We start from the raw sequence: 19,173 nt of genomic DNA, 5'->3' as shown, positions 1-19,173 counted from the left end.
TTTATTTTCAACCCAACTGGACAGCCATGCACTTTAAAGCACTGCTCACAGGACAGGACAGTAAGCCGGTCCAGACTGAATCTTCTTGGTGGATTAACAATGAGGGTCACCGAGCTGGCTGACCTGGATGTGGTTTCTACACTGTTTGACATATCCTACTAGGTGAATACCAGGCTGATACCTAAGTGCCACTTCAGTTACACAATGTGCAAACACAGATAACACTTTTGCTCACTTAAACATGAATAACACTCCACACAGACAGTTGGAGTACACATATTCTGTCCTGGAGGGGAGGGGTTTGTAATGGGCTGGCGACAGGAAGGGCATCTGACCACCACTTCAATGCAAAATATGTAAACTAACTATGCCGTCCCTGTGCTGATGTGGGACAAAAGCACAAGAAAAAGAAAAACAAGAAATTACTGTTCATTTTCCATTTTTTTCAATTTTGCAGTAGCAGAGCTCTAACGATATAATGTCATATGCAACTAGTGGACAGTTGAGAACAGTAAAATGGGGACTGCACATCGATATCCTGGAAAAGACTCTAGAAAAAAATGATTCCTATATTGTACTAGTGAGAGATATGCAGCTAGTGCAAAAAAGTACAATGTGCAAAGATATTTGGAATTCAAAAAAGAATTCTACAGTAAAATCTGGCAATTAAGTTTATAGGCCTGTATCATTTGAATTCATCTACTGCAGACCTATAAGAAATATACCAAGCTTGAATATAATGGATGTTCTTTACGAGAACAGACTTCTCAAAATATTTAGTAGTGATTTTTAAGTGGTGGTTATGTGAAACTGAGTTACCTTGAAAGTGTACAAAATTGCATCTGACACGCGCAACAAAACTTGTTGTGCTCACAGAGTCTTTTCTTGAAATAAACTATGTGATCAGAAATATCCAAACAGACCCAAAAACATACGTTTTTCATATTAGGCGCATTTTGCTGCCATCTACTGCCAGATACTCCTGTGAGAGACCTCAGTGGTCATTAGACACCTTGAGACAGCAGACTGGCGCCCTCCATGGAACTCACGGACTTTGAACGTGGTCAGGTGATTTGGTGCCGCTTGAGTCCTACGTCTGTATGTGAGATTTCCACACTCCCAAACATCCTTAGGTCCACTGCTACTGATGTGATAGTGATGTGGAAACATGAAGGGACACGTACAGCACAAAAGCACACAGGCCAACCTGCATGAGAGACAGAAACCACTCACAGTTGAAGAGGGTTGTAACGTGTAATAGGCAGACACCTATACAGACCATCACGCAGGAATTCCGAACTACATCAGGATCCAGAATGAGATTTTCACTCTGCATCAGGATCCACTGCAAGTTCTATGACCGTTAGGTGGGGGGTGAGAAAACTTGGATTTCAGGGTCGAGCAGCTGCTCATAAGTCACACATCACACTGGTAAATGCCAAACGATGCCCCACATGGTGTAAGATGCGTAAACATTGGACGGTTGAACAGTGGAAAAATGTGTGGAGTGACAAATCATGGTACACAATGTGGCGATCCAATGGCAAGGTGTGGGTAGGGCAAATGTCCGGTGAATGTCATCTGCAAGCATGTGCAGTCCCCAACAGTAAAATTTGGAAGTGGTGGTGTTATAGTGTGGTCGTGTTTTTCATGGAGGGTGCTTGCACCCCTTGTTGTTTTGCATGGCACTATCACACCACAGGCCTACATTGATGTTTTAAGCACCTTCCTGCGACCCACTGTTGAAGAGCAATTCGGGGATGGCGATTGCATCTTTCAACACAATCGAGCACCCGTTCATAATGCACAGCCTGTGGCAGAGTGGTTACATGACAATAACATCCCTGTAATGGACTGGCCTGCAAAGAGTCCTGACCTGAATCCTATAGAACACCTTTGAGATGTTTTAGAATGCTGACTTCATGCCAGGCTTCACCAGACAACATCGATACCTCTTCTCATTGCAGCACTCCCCAAGAAACCTTCCAGACCTGATTGAACGTATGCCTGTGAGAGTGGAAGGTGTCATCAAGGCTAAGGGTAAGCCAACACCTTATTGAATTCCAGCATTACCAATGGAGGGCACTGTGAACTAGTAAGTTATTTTCAGCCTGGTATCCGGATACCTTTGATCACATAGTGTAAAATAAATTTTAAGAATAACTTTTCCGACAGAAATACAAAGTCATTTTTAACCAGCACATGTATTGATGACTTAATAAGTTGCAGAATGTTAGCAAATTTTTCTCCACAAATGGAGGTAACAAACATCCAGTATTATTGGGAAAAAGACAGGTCCTGACTAAAACAAAATCAAAAGTGAACCAATTTAGAGAGTATAGAATGTATAAGGAGGGAGACGATTGGGGATGGGGGAATTGCACACAAAAAGCATATCTCTCAGTACAAATGGAAAAATTTTGAATTATAATTTCTTTAGCAATAACAGTAAATCTGACATTAATATGTGCAAGAGAGTTTTTCCACACATTTGTTGTAATATTGACTAGTTTTTACTCACATTGGTAGATAACTGGCTTGTAAGAGTGTGGACTTTCTCTTGTGCATCCATCAGCTCTCTCCTCAGTTTTCGGATTTCATGTGCTTGCTTCTCTTCAGCAGTACTGTACAAGGATGATGTTGTTGATACTAGACTTACTGATGAACCATGTACTAGAAAATAAAAAGCATATTATTGCAGCTCATTGCTGCTCAACTGAGAATAATTTATACACAAAATTGTGAAATTTGTCATTTCAGTTGTTATCAGCAATACATTTTTGGATAAGACAAAAGATCTAATCATACATCAAATCTGTTTTAAACACTTCTGTAGAGTAAAATATCTGCAAAATTAAGCCTGTGAACTAATAAATATAAATGTATAAATTACATGAAATGTAATAATGGGTAGTACTACTGTAATGCAATACATCATCAATATTTGAATAACATATTTTAAATAAATCTCAGAAAATAATTTTCTTGCAACAGTGGGCTACCAGCAATTTTCAACTGCTATCACACTCCTCAGTATGCAGCTTAAGAAATACACATCAAATAAGTCAGTTATCTAAAATGAAAGTGAATGCTAGGGGAGGAGCAAATGATATTCAATCATTACTGTGACATTATTATGTTTCCCCATGAATTCAAAGATATCCAATGAAGACTCTAGAACAGCTAAACAATACAGTTTATTTTTAAACTGGACAACTTTATTACTTTCCTGGCCTTATTTGTCAACACTCCCATTTCTTTATATAAACTAGAATGAGTGTTGAATATATAATTTAATTTTTAAGCAACAATAACTATTTATTCTGTATTCTGAAACTGCTGTTCTCACCTTCATCATCTTTAGAGTTTGTTTTGGACAGCAAACCAGAGTAAGGCGACATGCTGGTGCGGCTCAAAACATGACTAGATGCAGAAGATGTAATAGGGGACACAGGATAGTTGAATCTGGAAATGAGCAAAAAATTTATAAACACATTTGACACATACGAGGGGTGTTTGAACAGTCCTTCCAAAAATAAAAATTACTAACATGTTTGGGGTAAGTTTTTTTTAATTTCTCAACATAGTCTCCTTTTAGACTTATACACTTCATCCAATGCTGTTCTAATTTGTTGATCCCTTCCGAATAATAGGAATTGTCCAAGTCTGCAAAATAGCTATTAGATGCTGCAATCACCTCCTCGTTTGAATAAAATCTTTGTCCCGCCAGCCATTTCCTCAAATCGGAGAACAAATAGTAGTAGGGAGCCAAGTCTGAATGTGAAATGGGGGATGTGAAAATGAGTTGGAATACTATTTCCATCAATTTTGTGACCACAATGGCTAAGGTGTGTGCTGGTGCATTGTCGTGATGGAAATGGACTTTTTTGCGGTCCAATCGCCAGCGTTTTTCTTGCAGCTCAGTTTTCAAATGGTCCAAGAACGATGAATAATATGCACCTGTAATAGTTTTATTCTTTTCCAGATAGTCGATGAGGATTATCCCTTGCGAATCCCAAAAGACAGTCGCCATAACCTTTCTGGCCGAAGGAATGGTCTTCACCTTTTTTGGCGCAGATTCTCCCTTGGTAATCCATTGTTTGAACTGTTGTTTGGTCTCAGGAGTATAGTAATGTATCCATGTTTCATCCAAAGTGACGAAACAATGCTTAAAGTCCTGTGGATTCTTCCTGAACAGCTGCAAAAGATCCTTGAACACTTCACACGATTCCGCTTTTGGTCAAGCGTGAGCAATCACGGAACCCATCTTGTGGATAGTTTTCTCATCTCCAAATGTTAATGCAAAATATTATGTACCATTTCATTTGAGGTGCCCACAACACTAGCAATCTTACGCACCTTAACTCTTCTGTCACCCATCACCATATAATGGATTTTATCAATGATTTCTGGAGTCGTAACCTCCACAGGGCGTCCAGAACGTTCAGCATCACTTGTGCCCATATGGCGACTCCGAAAATTTTTAAACCACTTATAAACTGTTCTAATCAAAATTTCAGAGTCACCGTAATGTTTATCAAGCTTCTCTTTAGTCTCCTGAGGCATTTTGCCTTTCATAAAGTAATGTTTAATCACCACACGAAATTCTTTTTCGTCCATTTTTTTGACAATCACTGTACCTATTTGATTCACACGAATGCCAAACACAAAGAAATAGACCAATATGGCTGAAACTTGGTGTGCGTGCTTTCCAAAGATGCTACTAACTAAACATGACCTCGATATGCGCCGGTGGTGCCATCTCTTGGACTCTGCATGGGCCTTTCAAACGCCCCTCGTATTTTTGCACACAAAATGATACAACTGTTTATAGTTGCTTCTGTAATGACTACTGCAGTAGCTTTATACATGTACATATCAGGTAAACATCAACTTGTAAAACTAACAAAAACAACTGTTATGGGCCACTGGTATGCTACTATACACATCAGTTGCCAGCGGTGATGTCACTGGTGTCAACAGCATCGCCATGTATGGAAATACATTGATTCAGCTTTTGATACAGCTACTTCAACCTAATGATCACTGGATCCCATGCCATGTTGAGCTCAGGCTACTATCTCCATTAAGGGTGCTACCAATGATTTTTATTTTGATGGCTTCTTTAATTATACAGTCCCAGAAGCCACTAGTGCGATCCATGACAAAGGCTTAGTCATATTTGATACAGTAACCATTTTCTAATATGTGTGTGTGTGTGTGTGTGTGTGTGTGTGTGTGTGTGTGTGTGTGTGTGCGTGTGCAGCTAAAGTAGATTTTTCGGGCTAGCATAGACAATGAAACCTCTCATGTTCCTTTCTGTGTTGTCCTACAGTACACACCATTTGACCAATGTAAGACTGGCTATAACCGCAAGGTATCTTGTAGACCTCAGGTGTTCTGACAAATGCTGCGTCTTTTAACTGGTCTCAGTAATTGCCAGATTTTTTTTCAGAGTCCTGAAGACTGATTTGTTTCGTGTCTTATCAGCAGGCAAATTATTTTGTCTGACACAGAGCCTCAAAACAGCACTCAAAACAGTAAAAGAGCAACTTCCTTTTCCTGCTACTCATCAGTGGTCTTATTGTGATTCCTGCTTAAGATCATTTCACTTATTTGGTGAACATAGTAGCCACTGTTCCTGAAGGCGTTGCATATGTGGCTCAGCTCATGAGGTAGGTTATCAGTGTCTGATATTGTTCTTGCATGATCTATCAATGATTGTAACATAGTGCACTTCTGTGCTACACGGTGATGGTGTGCAAGTACAGATCAGTGTACACAGCTTTTCTGTAGGTGCTGTGGTCAAGGTATCCATTATATATGTGGTGGACCAAGATGTCAACAAAGTGCAATGCATTGTATTTTTATACTTCCATAGTGAACTCAATGTCACTGTTAATTCTGTTGAGATATTCCAAGAACTTGTCAAGTTTTTCACATCTTTGGGGCCAAATGACAAACATGTCATCAACATACCAGAAGAAACAAATAGGCCTTAATGGCACTGTCTCTAAGGCAATAGCCTCACAATTCTGCCTAAAGAGATTTGCAACAGCTGGAGCTAACAGACTTTACACTACAACACCACGCACCTGGTCATAAAACACTGGTTGTTGTACAGAAAAAAAATGATATAAGAGTGTGCCTAAATCACCAATAATACCCTTAATAGAGAGGGCGGCCTGGTGTTGGATCCATCAACTGTGCAGTTTAAATGGGTGTACCATACACAGAGTCAATGTATGTTCATATACGGTGATGCTGTGAGCACCAGTGATCTCACATCCAGCAGCTATAGTATGTAAGGGTGAACCAGCAGCCCATCGGCAGTCATACCACTTAACAATGCTCACAAACTGTTTTGTCGAAAGCCCATAACATTTCAACCATTTGACATGGCTAGAAGCTGGATAACATTTTATTCAATGTTACCACCACACCACTCTGCAGTCTTACAGTACATTCCTCTACGGGACAGAAATGTGGCGCAGTTTAAATGTAAGGGGAAACTGTTGTCAATATGACTTATTTATTGAGCTACTGTGCTGCCATGATGAGAAGGCAATTCCGCAATTTGCTATGGTATTCCACCACATCAACACCGCCAGCTCCTAGAGGATATGTTGTCATGCCAGCTTCATCCAACTACGAGAAAGGATACACAATACCAGGCAGTTGTGCATCACGGACAGATTTACTATTGAAATTTCGGGACAGCACTTTTCAGGAGGAGTCAGACAACATAATACCTCCCCCGCATGCATCTCACGTATTGACCACGAGGAGAAAATTCAAGAAATTAGAGCCAATACAGAGGCTTACGGACAATCATTCTTCCCATGCACTATTCGTGAGTGGAACAGGGTTGGAGGGATTAGATAGCGGTACCGAAAGTACCCTCCGCCATATACCATTAGGTGGATTGCGGAGTATGATGTAGACGTAGATGCAGCAGGTGGATGTAAATGGAAAGCTCTTATGGCTTTGCATTTGAAACTATGAAGGACACTAAACAGCTCTGGAGAGGGATTCAGTTGATGTGGCTGTTTCCCAATAACATTTTCCTTCCTATTTCTAGATCATATCACAACATTTATCTATTATAGCCATAGGGCAGAAGTGAACATGAAACTTAACTCTGCACTCACAACAATGAAATGCTGACTGACACATTTGTTTGATAATAGAGTATGGACACTGTAACTTTGCAACATTTATCCACTATTTGTCTAAATAAACTACCAGCCATTTTAATTCTGATGCTTTATTTTTTCATAAAAAATATCCAACTATGTTCTTCCATTCGCACATTATGACATGTTCATTCTGACACATTTTAAAATCAAATCACACAGATCGAACAATTTTCTCAGAGTTACTTCACTAGACTAGAATTCCAAGTATGTGCTGCGAAAGCTGAGAAGTTTCAGCAAAGACGGTATTTCCTTATTTTGTTCATAAAATTGATGCAAGATATGGTGCACACAATGTGACAACATTGCAGATACTGCTGCCTAATAATACATTTACCTATATCCACGAAATACAGGGTTCATGGAGGAGTGTTCTATCTATGCAACTAAAATGAAAGGCAGTTTGTTATTTGCCATACACATTTCACTTCTTTTATTGGTGAAGCATCTTCAGTGGGCTGTAATACATGTTTCTTTTCATACATAAAATACATTACTATGTTGCATTTTATCAGGTTTTTCTCTTGTTTTTCAGATTAGAAACAACTTTTGTAACACAAATGTTGTGATGTTAAATTATCGTTAGGTGTTACCGTATTTACTCGAATCTAAACCGCACTCAAATCTAAGCCGCACCTGAAAAATGAGACTCGAAATTAAGGAAAAAAAATTCCCGAATCTAAGCCGCATCTGAAATTTGAGACTCGAAATTCAAGGGGAGAGAAAAGTTTTAGGCCGCACCTCCAAATCGAAACAAAGTTGGTCCACTGTAATATGAGACACAGTTTAGGTCGAATGAATGACGATACAGCTACAGTAGTTTGGTTCGAGTCTTAAGCTTAGCAGTTAAGCTTTACCATGTAGCCATTGCTACACATCAGGTGCTCTGTCCTTTTTCATGTGCTTCATCTGGTTTGAATTGATTGCTTATTTTTCTTTGATCTGATAAGTGCTGTTCTCTTTGTTATAGGTGTTTACGTCACTCTAAGCTGAAAATGCATTACTGTACTGTGTCATGCATTGTTTGTCGCATTCTGATAATGAGTATTTACGACCTGTCGCCGCTCACAGCATGGCTTGCTTTTGTGCTACCGCCGCTTACAATTAAAAAATAAATAAATAAATAAAAAAAAGAGGAATCGTCTCATTAGCGAAACAATGGCAAGAGACTGCTATTTGTTGCTACTTACACTGCTGCTTTCTTTGCTAATGACCAACAAGAACCAAATAATAAACTGCGTATGATAGAAGATGTTCTGAACGAGAGTTTAGCGAAATTTTTTCTCCGTTTGAAAATCTTTGCAGACGCCTCTGTAGTACATTACATTCTGCACAGAAATTAGTCATCTTAGATTTAAAAATCTTGTCAATTGCCGTGCTTCATTTCTGACTGTTTCACTACTAGGCATAAGACTAATACGAATATAAACATGACATGATACGTATATTATTCCACGTTTCCTGTTGTCTCACTCTAGTTTCGTAGTTTATTAGGCAGGCAGGATTTAAATAAGATAGCAGCCAACATGAAAGAATACATGGCAAAATGTTTATATTCGTATTATTCTTATGGTGAAGAGAATACTGCATGTGATTCACAATTCATAAAAGATCTTATTAGCAACGATCTCTTATCACAGGTAGGAAAAAATTCAGAACATACAGTTGGCCATATTGACAAACATCCTGAACAGTCTTGCCAGTCGGATTTCCATAGTACATTGAAATGCTGCTACATTCGAAGATGAACAATACGGAATTTGTATTTACTTCATTGGATAATGTATGAAAATGCAGTGGTCGGAACTCGGGGCAGAGAAAAAAAGCTCGGCTTCCACTTTTTTTTTTTTTTACTGACGCCAGTATTTATCTTTGTGCCTGCAAAGCATGCCTATGTAGCACTATATAATTCGACGGCAGTTGGATGGTTCATGTACATGTTTTATCACGTGTTCAGCAATGGTAGAATGACTATTTTCATACTTCCAACTTCTTATATGTTCTTTATTCCTAGTTTTGAAATTCCTGCATGTCATCCCAGGTATATTGATTCATATTCTTGGCATTCTAACTGGTATATACTGGCTCCTTGATATTTATCTGGTTTGTCTGTTGTTTGTAAATATGACTGGAGTGTGTGTCTTGTTTCGTAAGGAATGTGTAATCCCTATTTCTTTAATACATTTGCTATACTGTGTGTTGATGTGTGTTTGTTACTTAAAGTATACCATTTCTTTCTGTTAGTCATGTCACAGGTGTGTGTTGTGTTCTGATTTTTTAGTTGAGACTTTGTACTATATGGGTGTTGTAGCCATCGTTTGTGGCTATGAGTTGTAGTGTTTGTAATTCTTTTTCATAGTTTCCTTTGGTGAGTGGGATATTATTTAGTCTGTGTAACACGAGTCATATGGCTACTAATTTTTGATTTTGTGGGTGGGTGGATGGCTGCTGACTTTCTAAAGACGTCAAATGTGTGCTTGTTGGTGTCTCTCTTTATTGTTATATCCAAGAAATGCATTTCTTTTGTGGTTATTTTTCCATGGTGAACTGAATATTTTTATGCATATTGTTTATGTCAGTATGAAGTTTATCTATTGTCTTGGTTGGTTCATTCACCATAGAGATTATGTCATCCACACATCTGTGCCAGTAAACAATTTTGTACCCTTTCTTTGTGATGACTGTCTCAATGACCGTGTTTTCTATTTGGTTGGTGAATATGTTTTCCAATGTTTCTGATAGTGGTGATCGCATTAGATGCCTACGTTTTTGTAAGTAAAATTCCTTTACAAATTGGAATTAACTTTGGGATGTGATTGCTTTGAGAGTTTTGGTTATTTCATTGATATTGTCTGCAGGCAGTTTGTTGTATGTCAGGAAGTTTTCTTCAATTAGTTTTATATCTGCAGTGAGTATCGAGGTGTAAATGTTCTCATGTCGAGAAAGGGATGAATGATACAGTTTGAGGAATGAGTAAGTCTTTTATTTGAGTTATGAGTTCATTTGTAATTTTTACTGTTCTGCTGTTCTTCATTTCATAATGTTGCATTATGATTTTGTTCCCGTGTTTTGCCACACGGTATGGTGGTGCGATCATGAAATTAATAACAGGCCTCAACAGAATAAGGGGTTTGTGAACCTTGGGTTGGCTCCTGAGTGTTGGTGCTTTTGGGTTCTTTTGTGTGGTGTGTTGTTTTTGTTTATCTGTGAGATTGTGTTGCATGTCTATGTCTCTCTCTCTCTCTCTCTCTCTCTCTCTCTCTCTCGGACCCCCCCCCCCCCCCTCCACACACACACAAAATGAAATGAAAAATATCAAACCACACACACAACACAAACGAAAGACGGAAGATAAACACAAAATGACAGTTAGCAACACTACACACTATAAACACACACATATACACAGTGATTATAATTAAAGTTAAACTTTCAAAACGCTGTAGAAATAACACCACTGGTCAGAATGACGTCAAATTGCAACGGAATATTATCAGACAAGGGGGAAAACAGAAGGCAGGAGAAAAAAAAATAGTGTCAAAACTGATCAACAGATGGCACTGTATGTGTCAGTATACATAAATGAAAACATCTGTCATGCGCACAATCCATTGAACTTGGTATAAACATGCTTGGTACAGGGCTTTTCCCCCTTTCACATTGCAGTATCACGCTCTGCTTGTAAAGCTGTATTACAAGAATAATTACTGTGCACATGTCGCTCTGCAGAAGTTCCGAACACTGAAGGGTTCCGACGATTGCCGTGGGTCTGGAGAAAATGATTCGGAAATTCGAAAAGACGGGTTCTTTTGCTGTGCAACCTGGTAGAGGGAGGAATTGAATTGATTCGACGTAAGTGGAAGCAGTGGGCACAGCAATGCAACAGGAGACGAATGGTGGTGCGCAAACATGTAATGCATGGAGAATTGCTCAAACATTAGACATACTCGTGAGCACAGTGTGTAAAATCCAACGAAACATCCTTCTTTGCTAATCATTCAAAATTATCCATGTGTGCAAGTTGCTACCTGTTGACCTGCCAGCAAGAGAGACCTTTGCTTTAGAATTTCTTGCTCGCATGGATGTGGACAATGATTGTCTGTGGAAGATTTTGTGGGGAGACGAAGCCCACTTCCATCTGACAGAATTGTCGAATATGGGCAATGGAAAATCCACACGCACATCCACCTGTATTGTCACTGGTAAGTGCTATGAGTGTCTTTTGCGCAACCACGTCATTCCAGCTCTCCAAGAGCATGGACGTGTGGATGGGATCATTCTTATGCAACATGGCTCACCTCCGCACATTGCAAATACAGTTAAGCAGCTGCTGAAGCAGCGTTTTGAAAATGCTAGAATTATCAGCTGCCATTTCACTACAGCCTGGGCATCCTTATCACCTGATCTTAATCCGTGTGACTTCTGGCTGTGGGGCTGCCTGAAAGATGATGTGTTCAGTGTTCTGATTGCAAACTTGTCCGAACTGAAGGCACACATTGAGTAACACATTCTGAACATGACCCCAGAAACACACTGATCAGTTCTGAAACATGCTGTTTCTTGATTTCAATTTGTTGCAGAAAACGGTTGACAGCCTCTTGAACATGTTTTGCTCCAATCACACGGAAATTAATAATCCGATTTGATTTTGATTGACGCTTTTATGTGGTTTTTGGCCTCAGGAGAATTAAAAACCGATGTGATTGATGCTTTTTATGCAGCTTTTGGCCTCAGGACAATTAAAAACTGGTTTTTCCCATCTGATGTGATATGAACTTGCCGTGGTGGATGGGCTTATGTAACTAACAGTATCACAGCTGTACACCGATGCACACTGAACAGTACAGTTTGTTTAATGTCAAACGTACACCTTAGGCATTGTTGTATGATTCATTTGTCATTTGTAGTAGCCCACTATTAAATTAAGATGCTTAAGTGCCATCTATTGCTACATTTTGTAACTATTTATTTTTCTTCTGCCATACATTGTCCCCCTTCTCCAATAATATTCCATTGCAATTTGACCTCATTCTGACCAGTTGTGTTATTTCTACAGCGGTTTGAAAGTTTAACTTTAATTATAATCACCTTGTAGATCACAAAATGAATAGTGGAAGTGATGTGTTATACTAAATGTGGTTGAAAAAATGCTGGAAATCGACCAGCTGGAGCACGAGGACCACACATATGGACTAACAACAACGAAAATCTTAAGTAACACCAAATGATAATTTAACATCATGATATTTGTGCTACAAAAGTTGTTTCTAATAAGGAAAACAAGAGAAAAACACGACAAAATGTAACATAGAAACATATTGTAACTATGACATAATATGTAATATATGTATAAAAATTCATTTCATTTAGTTGCATAGACAGAACACACCTCCCCGAATTTTGAAGCAACTAAGGAACAATGGAAAAAGATGAAATACAGGGTGTTTCAAAAAAGATTGACCTGATTTCAAAACTCTATATTTATTGATAAAAACATACTGTGAATGTGGCATGGGTTGCAAAAATACTCACAAAATCTTAAAGTTTTTGCTATGCTATTATAAATGCTCTAGGTGTCCACCACCAGCGGCAGGAACAACATCTAGACGATAGCTAAATTCCTAAATTCATCATGAACTTTACATCATGTATCTGCTTTTACAGAAGTTATCACAGCTATTATTCTGTTCACTAATTCTAAGTCATGAGGTAAAGGAGAGATGAACTCACTTTCCTTCATATATTCCCATAAAAAAAAAATTATATATATATCGGATGGGGTCATGTCTGGCAATCTTGGAGGCCAAGAATGCACGGCAGTGTCTCAGGGTCCCACGCACAATATCCAATGCTGAGGCAGAGTGTCACTGAGAAACTGATGTATGTTGTTGTGGCAGTCTGTAATGGTTTATAGATTAAATGATGCCTTAACATTCGCCAGACAGTTGTATGAGTCATTGCCAGTTCACTACTTGCATGGTGAGTTGATTTTCATGCACTCTGCTTGAACATTTGCCGAATTCTTTCCATCACGTCTTCAAACGTGGGTGGTCGACCTAGACTCTTAAATCTCCACAAGCATCCTGTCTCTTCATACTGGCAATACCACCAACAAATATTTTTGGGAGCAGGTGGGTCAATGCCAGAATGTCAACGAAAAGCACACTGGACCTAAATCACTGATTCACTCTTTGCAAACTGCAGCACACAGAACGTCTTCTGTCGAGCAGAAGTCATCTTACATCTGACTCACTGAAAAGTGAAAAGACTCACTGACTGACATTTAACAGCAATTTTCTGAAACTCTAGGCCACATCCATTCCAACAACACACATTTCCTTGCCAACATGTCCCATGTTTCATAATTATCACTGTCCAAAATCAGGTTATTCTTTTTGAAATATCCTGTATTTACTGTTAGCCCAGGCAACGAAAACCAAAAAAGACTGAATAGGAGAAAAAGTTCATGAAGTCACAAAATTTTGCACAGTGGTAAGAGTGAGTGCCATAAACAACATCCTAAAAATCCTGAGCAGTGGGGTGAGAGCATGGGGGTTGGGTTTAGAGCTAACTATTTTATGTTCTGCTTGAATAACTCAAAAACCATTCCACTGAAAATATTTCACAGCACAAAGTAAACCATTTTAAATTTCTTACAAAAAGGTCTTACTTTCCTCTAGGATAATTGTGTTTGGACAGCAGGGGATGGAAAAATATCAGATTATTGAAATCAGTGTTTTCATGGTATAAAATTATTGTTTGTTGTTAAATGAAGTAGGATATGAACAAATATTAATTTTGTGTGCCACATGTAAGTGCAATAGAGCCATGTCAAAGTAGAAATTATATTCTAGGTGTCTTAACAAGATGGTGGGTAGAAGCACGAGGGAAAGAAGGTTGCCGGATTGTGGTCATGCATTTCCCCCTCCCTTCCATTGTTCTGCAAACTGAAGCGAGAGCAGACAATTACTAACTCTCTCTACCCCAATACATCACTAGAAGCAACTACAAGATGTTTCACAAGGTTATACCAATTCTTCTACTGCATGCCTTATGAATCACTGACGACACAGAACACAGAATCTGTCCATATGCATTTCTTGCGTTAGTATTATTAGTAACTCCTGTCTGTATTCCATGTAGTGTTTGTTGTGACTCGCCAATCATTCAAAGCGCCGCCGCGCAATTACACGCGTCCTCTACGTGCAGCGCTGTCTGCCAGCCATGCAGCAGCTGTGCCACCTAAGCAGCCAGCCGAGCAGCGGCCGCTAGACTGGGACTCTGTGTTCATTTGAATGCTAACGTGTACACATGTCTTGCTTGTCAACTTACTCTGTGACTTATATGTGTTGTCGTTCTGAAATATATGTGTTAAACTTGGTGTTATAACAATTGGCGACGAGGATGGGATTTTTCCTTTTCACCGTTGATCCACAGGTTTCCATGGCTACTGTCGAGCAACTATTGCAAAATCTCCTTGAACAGCAAACGCTTCTAACAGCGGTGATTCGCTATTTCGTCGCGGCGTCAAATGTGGGGCGTTTCTCGTTGTTGGCTATACCTCCATTTCCTCCTTATGACGAGATGGCGGAAGACTGGTCTGATTATGAAAAACGTCTTTGACAGCACTTCTTGGCATTTCATGTCATGGACGAACAACCATGTGAGTCTCTGTTCCTTTCCTGGATTTCACCTCAAATGTATCGGTTGTTGTCACAATTGGCTCCTTTGAAGGATCCTGCGTCTTTGTCCTTTGCTTATATGTGCTCACTTCTGTCTGTCTATTTTCAAAAGCAAAAGCATGTGGTAGCCTCTCGTGTTGCCTTCTATCGTTGTCAAAAACAGCCACATCAATCCTATCGCGCTTGAGCTGCTGAAGTTCATGGCCTCAGCCGAAAGTGTCAATTTGTTACTGACGTTCACAAAGAATCCTATGCCGATTCCATGGTACGGGATGCTATTATCCGGTCGGCGCCTGACAAAGAAGTTCGGCAACGTGCCCTTCAGTTGGCAAATCCGACTCTAGATGAAGCTCTCTCCATTGCGCAGTCTTTTGAAATTTCTCGCGCCGCTGGGGCGCAAATAGAGGCGTGGGGTGATGTCGGGGAAATACAATCTCTGTGCGCTGTTGACGACGCTTGCAGCGCGTCCCCGCCGGCCGACATGGCCGCAGTGCGCTCCCACGCGCAGCCTCGGCCTAACCGTAAACAACCCACTAAGAAACTGCAGCAAAACCCCCGGCAACTTCCTTCATGTCCGCAGTTTTTTACGAAACATTCACGCGAGGATTGTCCCCAACGTTGGGCTGTGTGTCACAATTGCAAAAAGAAAGGTCATGTGTCTTCCGTTTGCAAATCCGACCGCATACATGATGTTCGTGAACATGACGCTGAGTCTGATTCTGTGTTGTCTGTCAATTGCACTTCTTCCCTTTCAGGGAAGTTATTCCTCACTGTCCAAATCCTTGGTCGAGATGTTCGCATGCAGGTGGATACCGGTTCTGCTGCCACTATAATTAATTCTCAGACGTATCTTCAGTTGGGTTCTCCAATCCTGTCACCTGTCACTCGGCAATTACGGACGTACAATAAACAGAAGATTTCTCTCTTGGGACAATTTGATGCTGAGGTATCTTACAAATCCGTTGTTTGCACTGTTCCCATATTTGTGGTTGACCAGAGTAACGCAGAGAATCTTTTTGGTTTCGATGCCTTTCGTGTTTTTGGGTTCTCCATAGACGACTCTGTCAATATCATCTCTGATGCTATTCCTTATGCCCAATTGGATACCTTGTCGACGACATTTTCGTCCCTTTTTTCTCCTGAGTTAGGCCGTGCTAACGACTTTGAAGCTCATATCACGCTCAAACCCACTGCTCGGCCTATATTCGTCTCTGTGGCGATTTCAAAGCCACTGTAAATGCTCAATGCCTCATCGACACTTACCCTATGCCCCGTCCTGAAGAACTGTTCACTAAACTTGCTGGAGGCCAGTATTTTTCTAAAATTGACCTGTCAGAAGCCTATCATCAACTTCCTCTCGACGCTGCAGTTTTTGTTCCTTAACACGCCTTTCGGCCTCTATCAATACCAACGATTGCCATTCGGGGTTGCTAGCGCCCGTGCTCTCTTTCAGCGATTCTTGGAACAATTATTGCTCCCTGTCCCTGGGTGTATCAATTACATGGACGACATTGTTGTCACTGGCTCCACCACTGAAGAACATCTTCAAAATCTCCGCACACTTTTTCACGTCTTACAGACGGCCGGTCTTAAGTGTAATCTTCAGAAATCACAATTTTTTCAGGCATCTATCACGTACTTGGGGTTTCAACTCTCTCGGGAGGGTATTCGTCCGCTTCAGCAAACTGTCGCTGCAATTGATGCCCTTCCTCGCCCTACATCTGTTAAGGAACTGCAGGCCTTCTTGGGGAAAATAGCATACTATCACAAGTTTTTACCGTCTGCGGCTTCGGTGGCTCAGCCATTGCATCGCCTGTTGCATAAAAACGTGCATTTTCACTGGTCCGCGTCATGTGATGCGGCTTTCCAGAAACTGGAGACTATGCTGAAACAGGCCCCGTGCCTGGCTGCTTATCGACCTGGCCAACATCTTGTTCTTGCCACAGACGCCTCTCAATACGGGGTTGGTGCAGTCCTTGCGCACCGTTTTTCTGACGGTTCGGAACAACCCATTGCTTATGCCTCCAAAACGCTCATGGATGCCCAACAAAAGTATTCTCAAATTGAAAAAGAAGCTTTGGCCATTATTTACGCTCTTCATAAGTTTGGTGTTTTTCTCTATGGCTCAAAATTTCATCTTGTTATGGATCACAAACCACTTGTTTCCTTGTTTCATCCATCAACATCACTTCCCGACAAGGCTGCACACCGCCTCCAGCGTTGGGCTCTTTACTTGTCTCGTTTCAATTATGAGATTCATTTCCGGCCAACGGCTCAACATGCAAATGCTGATGCTCTGTCTCGCCTTCCCATGGGTCCTGATCTGGCATTCGATAGGGACAAACTTTTGTGTTTCCACCTGGATGTTGCCGAGCAGCGGGTTGTGGACGAGTTCCCCATCACTGGGGACAGGCTGGCGGCTGCTACGGGTTCTGACCCTACCCTCTCCCGGGTTTTACGCTATATTCAGAAGGGTTGGCCAAATCGCCCGTCCGCTAAGACTTCTGATCCGCTGCGGAACTACTACGCTTTCTGCTACCGCCTCACTGCTAGGGATGGTGTTATCCTCCTTTCCACTGACAATGCTTCGCCGCGTGTTGTGGTACCTGCGTCTTTGCGTGCTTCGGTCTTGCGCCTCCTTCACCAAGGGCACTGGGGTGTGTCTCGCACAAAATCTCTGGCGCGCCGTCATGTGTACTGGCCTGGCATCAACTCTGAAATTGCACACATGGTCGCTGCCTGTGGCCCTTGTGCGTCACAGGCCGCTGCCCCGAAGTCATCTTTGTCACTGTGGCCTTCGTCTGAGACGCCCTGGAAGCGCATTCATGCTGACTTTGCGGGACCCTTTTTAGGTACTTATTGGCTCCTCGTAATTGACACCTACTCTAACTTTCCTTTCATTGTCCGTTGCACGTCGCCTACCACCGCAGCAACCACCAGTGCTCTCGCCCGCATTTTTTCTTTGGAAGGCCTCCCCTCTACTCTTGTTACTGATAATGGTCCGCAATTTGCCTCTTCCGAATTTTTGTGCTCGTCATGGCGTTATGCATGTCACAGCCCCGCCGTTCCATCCACAATCAAACGGTGAGGCTGAACGACTGGTCCGCACATTTAAGGCTCAGATGCGGAAACTTCTGACTTCTTCTGCTGCTGATGATGCGCTTCTCCAGTTTCTGGCGTCTTACCGTTTCACCCCATGGGCGACCACAGCCCGGTTGAGCTCTTACATAGCCGACAGCCCCGCACACTACTTCATCTTCTGCGGCCTTCCACCTCACGGCTCCGGGTGCCTTCACTTGGCCGGTTCACCGCCGACGACCTCGTCTGGGTACGGGGATATGGCAGGTGGCCAAAATGGAGTCCGTGCCGCATCTTACGACACCGTGGCTGACGCCTGTATGAAATCCAGACGGACACGGGTGTTGCAGTGCGTCATTCGGACCAGCTTCGGCCTCGTGTGCCGGCAACGCCTGTTCCGAATGCCGCTACACCACCTTCGGCTCAACCTGACGCTCGGGATCTTGGCGTCTCTCAATACTCACAACGCAGCCCTCTCACCTTCATAGCGATGCCAGCACAAGAACGGACGCCACCAGGAGATGTGCCCATGCAGGAACCGGATAACCATCCTCTGTCAGAACCAATCTACTCGCCTCCTCCTCCAACGGACGCCGACACATCGCCCATGTCTCCTGTTATATCAACTGGACTTGCCGCAATGGGCAGATTGGTGTATGGGGACCCAGCAGATTCGACCCCTACGTCTCCTGTCATCTCGACCAGTTATCATCGGGGACACTTCCGCCCGTACGGGAAGCCTCCTCTTCGAGACTTTACAGCGAGTCAAACAACACCTATGGATGTTAGCCATCTCCAGGACACCTCCATCAGGACCAGTGCAACAATATCAAAGGGGGGGAAAAGTGTTGTGACTCGCTGATCATTCGAAGCGCCGCCGCGCAATTACGCACGTCCTCTACGTGCGGCGCTGTTTGCCAGCCATGCAGCAGCTGCGCCACCTAAGCGGCCAGCCGAGCAGCGGCCGCTAGACTTGGACTCAGTGCTCATTCGAATGCTAACGTGTACACATGTCTTGCTTGTCAACTTCTCTGTGACTTATATGTGTTGTGTCATTCTGAAATATATGTGTTAAACTTGGCGTTATAATGGTGTTAATGGGCTCTGTGGAAAATAAACACAACCTGGGCATGTCTGCACGCTTTGTTGCAGTGATTCACATAGCGAGCTGTGAAAGAGTCAGTATAAGTTTGTGAAACACCCTGTAGTTGCTTCTT

The 19,173-nt window shown here is 41.8% G+C and overlaps 1 protein-coding gene across 1 annotated transcript in view; it reads right to left on the bottom strand.

Moving 5' to 3' along the window:
- LOC124554821 (protein sickie) overlaps positions 1 to 19,173 on the bottom strand; it is a 1,236,186-nt gene that overhangs the window by 80,666 nt on the left and 1,136,347 nt on the right. The window contains exons 21-22 of the mRNA XM_047128484.1: positions 3,350 to 3,465; positions 2,522 to 2,673 (exon numbers count right to left, since the gene is read on the bottom strand). Coding sequence (XP_046984440.1) covers positions 2,522 to 2,673; positions 3,350 to 3,465 — 268 coding nt within the window. The remainder of the gene's footprint in view (positions 1 to 2,521; positions 2,674 to 3,349; positions 3,466 to 19,173) is intronic.

This window comes from Schistocerca americana, chromosome X (genome assembly GCF_021461395.2).
Source record: "Schistocerca americana isolate TAMUIC-IGC-003095 chromosome X, iqSchAmer2.1, whole genome shotgun sequence".
Lineage (NCBI taxonomy): Eukaryota > Metazoa > Arthropoda > Insecta > Orthoptera > Acrididae > Schistocerca > Schistocerca americana.
Note: the sequence above shows the minus strand (reverse complement) of the source record. Positions and strands in the feature narration are given on the sequence as shown.